Consider the following 14,657-nt stretch of genomic DNA (forward strand, 5'->3'; position numbering starts at 1 on the left):
GTAGGGAAACCAGAAAGTTAATCCTGTATACAGCCCAACTTCTGCAGACTTAGGAGTTGGAACAAATCCTGTGGAGACAAGAACTGCAAGCACCAGCTCTCACTTGTCAAGCTACTGTATGTTTTTGTCCGTAGGGAAGCCAAAAGGACTGCACAGAGCCAAAATTCACTTTGAATGTCCTTCCGATAGGGAAGGGGAAAATAAAAACAATGTGCTGGCAAAAGCTAAACAAAGCATTTCTAATAGCAGGCCACAGAGGAAAATGCACCAGCTACTCTCCATGGCAACATCTAGGTTCTGTCACGTTTGCTGCCTCCACTCTCTCCTCCTTCCCTTTCTCTTCTCCCTCTCCAACCCTTCAGCTCCCACTGTTCTCGCCCAGGTCCTGCCACACCGTCCACGAGACCTGGCATTTGCAGGCGATGGCTTTGCCACCAAGTGTCTGCACATCATGGATGTCCCCCCCTGCCCTTGCAGCAGTGCTTGTTACACCCAGCCTCTGCACATGGGATTCAGATTTTTGATTCCAAGAGCTGCTGCCTGGGACCAAGCAAGCCTCCTGTTTTCTACCCTGTCCACTGCTCCTGCTCTGCTTTCCCCTCAAATCATTAAAGCCACCCACTTGCCCCAGCCCCCTTGCACTGTGTTTGAGACAGGGCTAAGCTTTAGTCTGTGCAGATACTGGAAAGGGGAAGAAAACTTGACAATGGCTGTTTAATCAAACTTGAGCCTAAAAACCAAGCTTTTAACATGTTGGTCTAAACCACCTTTACTTCTAGAAGAAAACCAGGTAGTTGCACTGAGTTGTGTCTTACTTCCATGGCTGAAATGAGCTACAGGGGGAAGGAGGCAGAAGATGCCACCAACTCTCGGGTTGCATGTTCTCTTGGGTAGGACACCTACACCTTGCTGATGCTGCAGCCTTGTGTTGCAGTCTTGCCCTCTCTATGTTCTTTATATTTAAAAAAAAAAAGTATCACCTACTGACTGGAGAAGCACATCTGTCCACAGAGCTACACCCAGGCACTTGAGGATGGTTAGCTTCCTCACAAAGACACCCTCCAGCCTCCACACTTTTGCTACAAACCCAAGAGATTTGCTGCATGCCCCCTGCTGTCCATAATCACAGCTCTCTGAGGAGGCTGTGAGAAGAAGAGGCACAGTGGAAACCCCGACAAGGGCTCTATACTTGCAAACTGCAAGAGCCCCAGTGGTTCACGCACAGGTACATCAAGCGCTCTTCTAAAACTCTCTGAACAGAAAAAAGCTGGTCCAGTAGTTCTCTTTCACTGATCATAATCCAAAGGACTGCATTTTAGCATATGGATTGAGACCAAGGATGAAAGGCCTCCACAACTGAAACAACTCCTTACCATTCCAAGCAGAGTATAAAAACAAATTCACGATGCTTAAGACCCAAAGGAGATCTTGGTCAATAGATACCAGGTCCATTGTAATACTGAGGAAACAAGTGCAATCTTTATTACCCTTCTTGCACAATTTTTGTGACTAAAACAAGCAAGAACTAGCACATCTTATGAATTTTCAGCACATCCACAACATCTGCCTCAAATACCTGCCAACACTGTTTAATGACAGCTAATAATCATTTTACTTAAAAAATTCAAAGGCACATCAGATGTGTCCCCACACAGAGCACTCCCCTGAGACAATACAGCTACATCACATCCCCACACAACACACACTCATTAACTACATCTCCCACCATCAATCCAACAGCCTCCCATGCTCCCACAGACACCTCAAATTTAATCCCCCTCTCCTTCCCATCTTTGCATGTGCTTACCTGCAGCTGTGCTCTAGCATCATGACACACTCCTGCTTTTCCCCTCTGGAAGCTAGAAAGGGGGCACCATCCCATTGCCTTATTTATTCCCAGGACTCTAGGGGAACATCTTAAATAACCTCCAGGCTTGGGGGAAGAGGGAGGGGTGTTTCCCAGCCCCTCCCTGGCTCCAGGCTTTTGTTGGGCAGAGACCATAACCAGCAGCAGGTGTTCTGCCTGCTGCCCCTGACTGCAGTAACTTGGGCTTCTGCTGTTCCCCCACCTGTAACAGGGCAGCGGCGATTTCCTTGCAGCAGGGATGTTTTCTGCTGTGATGTTTCAGACATGTGGTAGTCAGTGGGAAGTGTGAGTTTTTCCTTTAAGAAAAAAAAACAAAACTGTTCCTCTCTCATACTATTTGGGCATACTCTGTGAGGCCAGGAAGTGGCAGGTGATGCTCTTGGGGAGGCTATGGCTGCAGGGTACCAGTGGAAACTGGAGAGAAGACTTCATCCTGTGTGATAACGGACTGGAGAGGAAAGAAAGGGCAAAACCCCTCCTTTGTCTCTCCCTTTATGGTGTTGTCCTACAAATACCACATCCCCTTTGTGTTCGATGGGTTAAACTGTTGAAAACAAAAAGCCTTCCATATTTACTGGTGTAATCTAAAAATACCCCAATTCTGCTGACAGTGAAAGCAAACACAGGCTCCCAGAGGCTTTCTTCCCTTCCTGAAAATGACGTGCGGTGCCCTGGCTGGCTGACACTGCCCCAAGCGAGATGAGATGAGTTGAAAGAGCAAGCTTTGCTTCCCATCCCCTCCCAACCTCGCTGCACATCACACTTTGCCCCCTGCCCCAGAGCCGCTCCGGAAGGGCAGACCTCAGGACCTCAGCCCCCAGCCGTCCCTTGCCCAGCCGCTGGTCCGTGCTGGCTCTGGGTGCCTGGTGGGCTGCGTGGCTCAGCCAGGTGGTTGCCATGGGCCCTGATGCCCCATGAAGCTGAACAAACAGACTCGTTAGACAGCACAGGACATCTTCTCTCCACTGCCTCCCCTCTGTCCCCAAATTAAAATTAATTGTATTAATTCACAATTTAAAGTAATTTGAGATTTCACTGTGTTTGGGGTATTTTTAGTTGGGAAGATGTAAGCAATGTTTGATGTAATTTACTTATGTTATGCTGCCATAGCTGTAGGGGCTTTTAGTTTACATCTCCTTGCAACGTTAGCAGTTTGTGTTTGCTGGTTACAGTCACAGCCTGAGACTTTTTGGGACAGCTGATTTATTTGGCCAACATAATCCCAGCTGCAGTTTGCATACCGAGTTTACGATTGCTAGGCTATAGGCATTCAAGTGTCTGGGTGCTCGGTCAGGAAGAGAAGCGGTTAAGAGCCAGGCGCGATCAGCAGATACAGCTTGCTTGCCTTCCTCCTCCTCCTCTCCACTTCTCTGCCTCCAGATGCAAACGCTTCCATATTCGGAAATGTGCAACTACGATGGTTTCTTAAGGGGATATCATCTACCTTGACAAATCCATTTAAGACTCTTTCTTTTGTTTCACGTTTTCAAGCATATGTGAACTAGAGAAAAAATACTTCCATCTTACGTCTGCTGGCATGTCTCAAATCTTGTATTTAAAAATTCCACCAACCGCCCAAGGATTAGCTAATCATAATTAATAAAGAAAATGCACTGGCACTGGAAAATGAATTGTCTCCCGTGAGCAGGCAAGTGGCCTTGAGAGGGAAGCAGAAGCCAAGGTTCATGAGATTTTAATCCTAGTTTCTGTATCAATTCCCTGTTTAGAGAGGGATACTTAACTGTTTTGTCTGCTCTGTTCCCTTCTGAATGGGACTAGACATTAGCTTAGTCACTGTGGTGTGTAGGGGATTAATTAGCTAATTCAGCACCTCACTCTGATGATGTAAAAATCTTAAAAGCTTCACTGGAAGAATTTGAAGCTGTAGCCTAAGAATTATTGCTCATTTACAACCTTTTTTGTAACACATCTTGGAAGAGTTAAAGGTGAGGCAAGAGGGGAAGATTTTAATTTTAAATAGAGACATGCATTTCTATTTGGCAAGATTTTGCATCCTGATGGGAAAACGTAAACACCCAGTCTCTGAGCTTGCCTCGATCCATATTTAATCTCAGAGAGTGCTGTGGTGTAACTTTGCAGACAACAGTTTCAGGAAGCATGGGGGAGTAGTCCAGGCTTCCTTCTGCTTTGGAGAAACTACCAGGGAAAAAAAAAGTAGGTGAAGCAGGGCAGAGATCTCACGTAATCTCACATGGAGGACACAAAAGACATGGAAGACAAAGCCACAGAGCAAAAGCCAGCCTTTCTTTTAACAAGCAACAGGGAGATCTAGACAACACTCTTTGGGTTTACAATTATTTCCCCTTTTCCTCTGCGCAGACGTGTTGTTTCGGTGGATCGGGGGTAAAGCCCTGCCTGTGGAAGCCAAGCAGTCAGAGGACGAAGCCTGGGGAGGGCATTTCTCACATGGGAGGAGATGCTTTCTCTCTTTGTGCTGGTGATGCTCTGCCGTCGGGCTGCATCCCACCGCCCAGCAGCCCTCACCCACTCTCCTCTGCCATGGTGCCGCTCCACGGCTGCTCTGCGCTCGGCTTTGGCGTGCGGCAAAGGGAGTGGGTGGGAGTATGAAACCGATGGAGCCAGCGACAGGAAGACGAGTGGGGTTTTAGGAGCTGGTGGAGTGTTAGGAAGATGCTGGAGTTGAAGCCTGCAGAGGATGGGGAGATTAAAAATAGGCTGTAGCCAGCCTTCCCCAGCGTTTCAGCATCTTAGCTGCCTGTTCTTGTGACCCGCCAAAGAAGAGGCAGCAATGGAAAAGATTCTCCTCTTCCACCACCCTAGCAGTGCAGGATGAAATGGTGTTTTGCTGCTAACCAGATCCTTCTGCTCTCTCTGTCTGGTGAGCTCTTCTGGAAGGGTGTAAACCAAGCGTTTCCTCCCCACCTTCAGCCAAACCAAGGGACTCCCTTCTTCCCCCGAGTGCAGCAAGGCACTTTTGGGCATCAGAGAGGAGCTCATTCCCTCACTTGTTACAGCTCTCTTGCAGACTTCCATCCTTTGAAAGGGAGAAGGGCAATTTTTATAGAAATCACCAGACATCATGCTGCAGGATTTTTAATTCCAGGCACTCATCAAGAAAAGCATTTCACAGAACTACATTACCCAGTACCATCCATATTACACCCTTGTACATGCTTTGGCAAAGCTGTATTTGTATTTAAAAACCCGAAAGACAATTCATAATTACAAGAGGCATTGAAATGCATACTTAGATCAAATGACTGAATCTCCCAGCCAACAGCTCGGACATTATAGGGGTCAGAAGCATCTTCTTCTGCTCTTTGCCAGTGCTGTGTATTTCTGGAGATTGGTTGGGGGACAGATGAGCTTTCCTGAGCTGCAGGTTTTGGCTAGCCATGGGCAGAGGACATCAGCTGCAAATAAACGATCAAGCTTGTCTGATGTTGTAAATTCAGGAAGAGTTTTTGTAAAGGCTGCTGGGGTGTAGTTTTTTTCCTCCAGCTTCAACTGTCATACATCAGTGAGATCCTTCATCTGAATTGTTTTAGGAAGCCTGAAGGGTTTTTGCAAGTTTTGTAAGTTGGTCTGAAGTGGAGCCAAGGGCTGCAAGACCAGGTCGCCTGGCTCCAGCACTGGTTTAGCTGCTTCTGCTTTATTAAAACATGCTCTCGGATAACAGTTTCCGAGTGGGTAAAGCATTGTGCAAAGATGCAGTGCCTCATTAGCATCCCCTTTGTGTGTGTGCCCCTTCTGGAGCAGTAGTGGTGAACAGTAACAGACCACCAGACATGCCAGAACCCTACAGCTTTCTAGATCCAGTCCTGCTCTAACTCCAAGTGCAATTTTTCGTTTTACAGCTTCTGTGGAGTAAATATTCTCCCCAAGAGAGAGCCACCAGGCAGAAAAAAGGTAGACTGGTATTTCCACAGACACACAGCGCTCCCTTGTAAACTGCCTACAGCGCATGAGTGGTTACTGTTGGGTGGGGGGGAAGCAGCCAAAACCCAAAGTGTGTTTTTTTCTGTCCTGGTTTTCAAGTATACATACCAGTGTAATTCAGTGTAGTGTGTTTGAGAGAGATATGGCTGTGCCTCCATTTGTCCTCTTGTAAAGTGTTTCCAGCTTCTCAGCATTGCAGTGGGAGCACAAGAAGTGGGATGCTGTGAGAAGTGGGACTAAGGGAAAGAATTTGGCACAAAGCTGTAGCTTTCACTGGGTGTTTTGTTGCTGTTCTCTCCCTAGGAACATTTGTATCTGCTTTCACCGTGCTGTGCGGAGCCCGGACCGACCTCCCCGACAGGCACATGTGTTGTGTCTTCTGGCTGAACATTGCCGCGGCTCTCATTCAGATCCTGACAGCGATTGTGATGGTTGGCTGGATTATGAGCATATTTTGGGGGATGGACATGGTCATTCTTGCAAGTAAGTACAGTGCACTCACCCACCTGACTTCCCCCCTCCGGGGCTGTGCTGCTGGGTCCCAGCCATCAGACTGGGCTGTAGGGAAGAAGAGCCACAGGATGGGCTCTGCAAGTCCATGAGAAACAGAGTAGGCAGAGGAATTGCTGGGAGGCAGTTGGGATGGGCCCTGTGACACATCTGGAAGAGTCTCCCATCCCACCATGTGGGTTAGGATCTTCCTTTCCCCTTTATGTAAGTAGAGGAAGAGGTGAGGCCCCCCAGCATTGTGAACTCTGCTGTCTGGAGCCCTTTCTGCCCTGGTTGCATCCATGTGTGTGTTTGAATGAGAAAGCCCTGTCTCCATCCCAGAGCTGCATCTCTCTGGTTAGCAGGACCTTCCCGTGAGGCTGGGTCTGCTCCCAGGGACCACACGATGCCAGCTGTCCCCAGAAATGCCCCAAGGACTCTCCCAGACTCTCCTGCCTCCCCAGAATCCATTTACCCAAAGGCTTTTGTAAATGTTTTACAGAGTTCATAGGCTGAAGAAGGCTGTTTAGCTACTCCTGGAAGGATTTCCCCTACACCCTTTAGGGAGACTCTGAAACATTAGTCCAAGGGGAGAAAAGAGGAACTTTTTTAAAACATACATAATTTAGGTCACCCAGTTAGTCAACTATGTATTACCAGTTTATACAAGCTCTGTAACTTTATCTGTAGCTCAAATACAAGCTCTGTAACTTCTATCCACTAAAGACTTTTTTCAATGATGGAGTATTATTTTGCACCTGTAGCATAACATAGAGAATAAAGATGACAGCCTCACCTCACAACTCACGCTCCTGATTGTGTCTGCAGGACCTCACTGCCTTTCCAAAGGCTGGCAGAGGCCGGTGGGCATTGTCCCAAACCAAGCAGGTCTGAGATCCTTCAGGCTGGCAGGGCAAGCAGTTCCCAAAGCAAGCGCTTCTCCCAGAGAATATCTTACCAGCAGCTTTTGCTTTTTCAGTTTGAAGGGATTCCACTTCTGTTGGTGACATCTGTGGCTGCATGACAGAGGAGGAGAGAGGATCTCAGGAAATTGCCAGGCACCTGCCTAAAGATTAAATGGATAAAATTGAAAAAAAACAGCAAGAAACCAGGGTATGTCTTCATCAGCCAAACCCAGGGGTTAAACCCTCTCACCAACCACTTGCTAATTTCTGAGACAGTTTCAATTTACAGGGTGAGTTAAGGGCAATCCCCATGCAGGGCAAATGATGGATACTGAAAACGTTAACATAAGTGAAGCAAAAGGTTTTCCTCAGGATGAAGGCAGCATTGCCCTTCGTTTTTCCCTGCAAACCACCTGCCAAGTTTCATCTCAGTTGTACCCACACAGCAGGGGTAGCCCAAGTTATTTCTGGGGATGAATTGTGAATCGGTGTACATGTGATGTGTCTTTAAGAACATGCTCAATTTATGTGTAATCCCATAATTACGTGTTCATAATCATACGCTCTTCTGCTATTCCTCTGCTGGACAGCCTCTGTGTGGGGTTCGCTGTCTGGCCAGACCCAGTTCTGCTGTTGTGGGGAGAGGCAGGAAAACATCCATCCAGCTTTACAGCCACAGCTGAAACCGTGACTTGCTTTTCTCCACAGTCCTGTTCATGTCTGTCCTCTAAGTAGAGGGGCTGGGGCTCAGGAAAGTCTGAGATGGGGATGCTGGAGCCCAGAGGTCCCTGAGCACAGCAACAGCATCTCATCCCGGACCCTTTGGTGGCAGCAGAGAAGGGTAAAAGGAGTCAATGTGTCTTATGTTAGCCAGCTGTGTATAATCTGACAAGTTGCAGCCCTTGGCAGTTTCTTGTATAAATAAATAGCTGCATTTTAAGTTTACTTACAATGCAGAGAAAATAATGGCTAAATAAAGCAGCTGTTCTCTGAAGAGAAGTGATCAATTGCTCCCAGCTGGATCAAACAGCACTGTCAGACCTAAAAGTGGTTTGGTTTTTCGTGTTTTGTTTTCATTTAAAAAAAAAAAATAGCCAAAACTTAAAACAATTTTTAAATACAAGAAATAAGACACTTAATTTACAAACACTTGCTTTGGTTTGGGTTTGTTTGCATGCAAGCAGAAACAATTTGATGCACTGGACAGAAATTTTACACTGTTGCAACTCAAATCTGCATTTAGGTGGGGAAGAGTTAAAAAAAACCTAAAACGACTGCACACCCTCTAGTCTTTGTCACAGTGAAATGTCTGTCTCCATGCTTCACCATAAGGCTGCCTTACGATTTTCATGGGCTAAAGGCAGGGCAGAGGGGGTGGTGTCTAAGCTGATGGGGGCCAGCGGCAGGAGGAGGGTGAGAAGCAGCCGGGGCTGGGGGACTCGGCTCCAGCTTTCCCAGAGGGATGAGTGCCTCACTCCCTGGATCAGGGCCTGTCTATTTGCTGGTAGAGAGCTGGATGGGACTTAATGAGGCTTGTAGCAGTTTTTCCCCTTCTAGTGCAAATTTTCATCCATTAAAGGGGAGCCCTGCAGGAGCCTTCTCCAAGGGGACACAATGTCATATTGTCTTTAATGAAGGTAAAAGGAGAAGCATTATAGGCCATTTTCCCAAACTGCAGAGATCTAAGGATTGGTGTATTGAAAGGTCCCTCCTGAATCCAGCTCTGTTCAGTATTTTCATTCAAGGCTTGACGATGGACTGGAGAAGGGACCTGCCAGCACCGCACCATCGGTGGCTGCAAGGATGGCAGGGACAACGAGGGCAGCGTCCGGATCCAAGCAAATCGAAGAAACAGTCTGAAAAAATAAATGAATGCTGCTCGGAAGGGACAAGTCCAAGACACTAAGGAAGGATTAATCAACTGCATAGATACACGCTAGGGAACAAGTTGTTTTTCAGAGAAAGGACGTGGTGGCTGCGATGAGTCACAGGTGCATGTAGCCAGGGAGGGAACAAACTCTGCACAGGCAGGTAGGAGCAGAGCCTGCAGGACATTAGCTGGTCCTGTCCTGCCCTCATCTCCTATATGGTGCCCTTTGGCAGGATATATCCCAGAAGGAAGATTAATTGAATGCAGTTTTGCTGTCACACTTAAGTACTTTTGGCAGCACAATGGCATGGGGCATTTTCTCTGCTAATTTAAATGAATTGCCAGCTGGTCCCATTAAACACCACCGATATCTTCTTTAAGCAGACATATGGCTTTGGGAACCATCCTTAGCTCTACCTACTGCCTGAACGCAAAGGTAGATAAAAAGGACGCGGTTAATTCTTTTGTAAAAAAGATAATCTGGACTCTCCCCTTCCTGCTGCAAACATCCAGCTGCCCTTGGTGGTGGCTGGGCAGCGCTGCCGCGCTGTGCCCTCCTCAAACCCCTCGTCAGGGCTGCAGGGACGAAGCACAGAGCTAATTAGCTGTCCAAGGCCAACTGGAAAATGAGCCTCCTAAGGCTTTCTGGGCAAGTTTCCCTCTGCTAAAGGCACACCTTGTCCCCAGCCCACACAGCACACCCCTTCATTAGCTGCATCGTGCAGAACGAACGCAGAGGAACGGCCTTTCCAGGAACTCCCCGCCTGCTCGGAGCACATTATAGAAGGGTTTTGTGCCATTTCTTAACAGAAACACCAGACAAATCAGTATAGTAATGTCACACTAAGGTGGCATAGGGGACAGAAGTCAGGGACTGTTTGTCCAGGCATTATTTTGCCTCTAATGAACTCAGCCAAGAAATCCAGCCTGGTTTCTGAAGGAAGCCCTCACTCGGCTTCTGGCCTCTGAATTAGCCTGGGAAGGAGCAAAGGCTTGTGGTTTCACAGGATGGGGGCTCCTGCTGCACCCCCGGCTTCTGCGGCTGGCAGCCGACCCTCAGGGGCTGATTGCCAGCCAGCAGTAAGAAGTTACCTGTAATCATGCTGTCCACTTGTCACTCCTTTGCTAATTACAGCGCTCAGGCCTTGCCAGAAGCAGCAGCAGATGATTGCGTGGCTACTGTACGCTTGAGCTACGAGGGATTTTGGGAAGCATCACCGAGCCTCTCTTCTCTGCAGGGCCCCTGCTAGGGCAGGGAACACCGCTGCCCTGGGAAGGAAAGGGAGCAGAAAGTGCTTGAGAGACTTGGAAGAGAACAACACCTGGTAAAACAGCTGGTAACCCTTCATGAAACAAAGGAAATTCTATGGACAAATTGCCTGCTTAGACTTACTGTGGTGTCTTTTTAAATCTAAATAGAGCCATCCCCCAAACTATGCCTGAGGAAAGTAGTTAAAATACCCTTGTCTTGCAGTTGCCTCCCAAATGCTGTAGTAGGGAAGTTCTTAAAATATTGTAGGACTGTTAAATACCCCCATGGTTTGCAGCACCCAGCGGGGCTGAGGGATGCTGTGGTTGTGAGTTATCTGTGGGCACAAACAAACCCAGCAGCAAAACTGACAAAAAGCCATCAGGTATCATTTTCCCAGCTCTCGGACCATGAACGGCATGCCATGCACTGTCCGGTGTGCTGTGACTTTTTTTTTTTGCTGGCTTCCATCAGCACTTCTCCTTTGGTCAAACCTGTGAAATAGCAATGTCACAGGGGAAGGGGTCTGTGGGAGCGTCGCTCAGAGGTGTTCGTCCATCCAGCCCATCCGACTCAGGGTCGGTGAGCTGGAAAGCAGCTGAGGATTCCCCCATCCTCTTTAAACAAGAGCCCCAGATGAAACGATCCACTTCAAGTACAAGGATTTCAAATAATGTTTAGCCCTGGTGTGAATGTCTGATGGTGGAGCAGCTGTCCTCCGTTTACTCTGCGGCCCCAATTTATCTGTTCTTTACTGGTTCTCCATGTGTTTAGATATATCGTCTACAGTTACATTTTTCCCTCTCTCTTTCTTTCATGTTCCTTTGCCTCCTTTTGTTCACCATCAAAGTCTCACAAGGTAAGTTTGTTTCTGTTCTTCCTCCTCCTCCTCCTCTCACCCCGCGGCCGCTCCCCACAGAGGGCAGCCAGCGCTGGGCTGGGACAAGCCGTGTGGGATTCGCTTTGGCCGGCGCTGCCCGCTCCCAGCCGTGTGCCCGTACATGCGTGTGTGTCTGCCTGTCTCTGTGTCTGTCCTGTGGCTGCACAGCCCTGGGGACATGTTCCCCACCCAGCATTGCAATGCCCCCGGTGCAGGGCAGGGACCCATTTCAGCCTCGAGAACACCCAAAGCATCCACCCTCTGCACGGACCCAGTCCCCGTAGGACAGCCTGTGCACAGACTGGTTTCTTTTTGCCTGAATCTTCCTTGAAATGGTTTACAGAAGAAGTGCAATTTCAAAGAAAATTGATTAAATCAGTGATTTTGTGCACAGGTCCTCAGCCCAACTTAATCTGACCCCAGAGCTGTCTGCTTTACAGAACAGCACCCTTACCTCTATTGCAGGTGTGCTAACGTAAAGCTGCTTCAAACGGAACAGCTATTCCTGTGCAAGAAATGCAATAGCTATTTTTATATATAAACTATTCAATAAGTTAAGTCTGAAGTATTTTAATGAATAAGTTTAGCACAGGACAGGTCATATTTTGGCTTACTTTGGTCACGTAAAGAGACACACAGGCTCGGCCACTGTAACTGGCTTCCAGCCAGTTTCAAAACTGATAGCAGCACTGAAAGGTTTCTATTATTTCTTAATAAAAGGCATGGCTACAGAAGCAAGTTACTGTAAGCATAACCTAGCTTGCTTACTTCAGCTAAGGATTTATGGCATGCCCCAACTCTCTGGGTCCATGTGGTTGGTTTTTATTTTTCACTGTGCTCTCTAAACAAATCAAACCGAGGCTGTAGACAAGCCCATATTACAGGTTTCCAACCAGCTCATCTAGCCTTCAGAGCTGACTCACACTTAGAACATCAATGCATAAGAAATCATCATTTCCCCCCTCCTAGAAAAAGCTGTTTGAAAGAGGTGAGAGTCTTTCTGTTCAACTGCACACAATGGGCAGCAGTGTGGTGCAGGGTGATCCACGCTGATAAGTGTCGTTAATCGCCTCCTCTATTCCTTGTGCTCATTTAGCAGCAGGAGACCCAGGCTGCTAAGGCTGGGTGAATGTGTGGATTTTTCCAAAGTACAGCAAAATTCACTTGCTGGGACCAATTCTTAGCTCAGCAAAAAGTCCCTTAAAGGTAGGGGCTGTGGCACCTGCTGGTATTGTGTGTTCAGCTTTTTTAAGGGACTTAAAAAGCTTGACATAAGGGCTGGAAAGAAATACTAAAAAGCATCAGTGGAAAAGTGTTTGAAGAGTTAAATGTTCTTCTGAGATGTGAAATTTCAGACTTATTTGAAATTCAAAACAAAAATGACAGGCAACTTACATTATTCAAACAAAGAAAAAAACCCTCCAGATTTTTAAAAGGTTTCTAGCTGGAAGTTCTTCACTATTGCAGGCAGTGCAGGTAAGGACAATTTGTTTGCTTCTTTAAAAATGAGATCTTTTCATTGATACTATCATAGCAACAATCCCAGCTTCTCTTAAAAAGAAAGCAGGTAAAACGTCTGGTGAGAGTCATTGCAGCCACCTAGGAAAGTGTTAAAAACAACAGTATTTTTCTTGCTATCCTCTGTCAGCACAAGAGCTGTGGGTGCTCTCCTATTGCCCTTCCCTGGCCTAGCTCCCCAGGGGAAGGAGCCTTCCCCTATGGGATTTGCAGCCTTCCTTGACCACTATGCACAGGATAGCAAATAAAGCTCCATTTTCTCCAGTCCCACCAGACAGCTGGTGAGCCTTGGCAAAAGCACCTGTAATTCTATTGGGCTGGAGCAAACCAAGTGCATAACAAGGCAGTGAGACCATCATTAGGGGGAGGGCCCACAGAGACATCCCAAAGTCTGTGTTTGAACTCTGACATGTCAGTCTGTGATTAAAGGTGTCCCCCTTCTCCTCCAAGAGATCTTTGTTCAACCTACCCAAAGGTGGAACCTGGGCAGGTACCAGAAGCAAATTGGTTGCTTCTGGCAAACTCTGTTAGCAAAAGCCAGCATGGCAACTAAAAGGTGGGTAGAAGAAACCAGCCTCCTCCTAGCTGGCTGTCCTCTGGAAGGCCAAGGTTCAGATGTAGAACACAAGTAGAGATGTGAGCGTGTCAGATGAGCAACCAGCAAGCTGCCAGGTCAGCTCTTGGGAGCAGCAGTGTCTCTGGGGCAGTATATAAGGACATAAATTTCATAGAACCCCAGAATGGTTTGGGTTGGAAGGCATGTTAAAGATCATTGAGTTCCAACCCCCTGCTGTGGGCAGGGACACCTTCTACTAGACCAAGTTGCTCAAAGCCTCATCCAGCCTGGCCTTGAACACCTCCAGGGATAGGGCATCCACAACTTCCCCTATACTGCAGTAAAACACACTTCGATGCAAAATAATTTAGGCAGAAAATACAATATTTCCATGTAGGTTTTAGGTTATTGGACTGTACTGGAGTCAGGGGCTGCAGGTACCTACTGCACCTTTAGAACCTCTTCAAGCATCCACATCCCCGTGCCCAGGAAAGCAGCTGCACCCCATGGGTGCATGGGGCAGACGTTGGCTAAAGCAAGGCAGGGCGGCTCGCCGGGCTGAGCCTGCCCCCCTATTTTCCTGTGTGGTTTGCCACTCCTGGTACAGCGGGCTCATGGCTGGTTTGAGCCTCGCTGAGAGTCCTCGTTAGGAATTAACGCTAATCATGTTCCCTTCCCCTCCCTCCTCACAGGCTACAAGGAACAGGGGATCCCACAGCAGCTGTAGTGGCTGGGACGAGTATGTTCAGAGAAACACGGCGAGACATTTCCTTTGGCAGCTGTGGGCCACGGACCTTTTCATCACTTTTTGTCTTTCTTCTTCTTCCTTTTGTTTTGTTTCCTTCTGTTCAAACCCGGTTCACCTGCCTGTCCAGCGGAGCGGAGGTGCAGAGCAGCCGACGGAGACTTGCACTGATCCCACTGAGCTGCAGAGATGGGGCAGGCACGGCGTGGGTTAGGACTGGTCCCGGCCAGCACACAATGGGAGGCTGATGAAGAGGAGGAGGGTGCCAGGAGAAGGAAACACCTCTGGCAAAGGTGGCACCTGGGCAGGCGGCTGAGCTGGGGGAGCAGGAGATGCTGCTCTCCCTCTCCTCCCAGGGGGAAGTAGCTGAAGATGTTTTCCCTCCTTTTCGCGCTCACCATTAAAGGAAACCGGCTGTGAACATCAAATGCCAAGGAGCTATTAACAGATAAATGTACATTATGTAAAAGCAAACCAGCGGTACTTTTCCCCCACCTCAAGAGTCCATCCTTGACTGCTTTGCAGTAGTGGAGGGCTCAGTCCAGCCTCCTCTGCTGTCTGTGTATATATGATGCTCAATGAAGCTCTGTCCTTGCAGATGTCTTGAGAAACGTGCTTGCTGTAAATCGTATTGTACTGCTGAACTGACTGGGGTTG

General features: G+C 47.9%; 1 protein-coding gene across 1 annotated transcript; it reads left to right on the top strand.

Moving 5' to 3' along the window:
- Positions 1-6,091: 6,091 nt before the first annotated feature.
- On the top strand, positions 6,092-14,088 carry LOC104468725 (chromosome unknown open reading frame, human C1orf95; the record flags this gene model as incomplete). The annotated part of the gene is made up of 3 exons (XM_010082956.1): positions 6,092-6,271; positions 11,152-11,160; positions 13,948-14,088. Coding segments are annotated over 3 exons (224 nt in total), but the record flags the coding sequence as incomplete, so codon positions are not given.
- Between the last annotated feature and the right edge of the window lie 569 nt (positions 14,089-14,657).

The sequence above is a fragment of the Pterocles gutturalis genome, unplaced genomic scaffold (assembly GCF_000699245.1).
Source record: "Pterocles gutturalis isolate BGI_N339 unplaced genomic scaffold, ASM69924v1 scaffold11575, whole genome shotgun sequence".
Classification (NCBI taxonomy): domain Eukaryota; kingdom Metazoa; phylum Chordata; class Aves; order Pterocliformes; family Pteroclidae; genus Pterocles; species Pterocles gutturalis.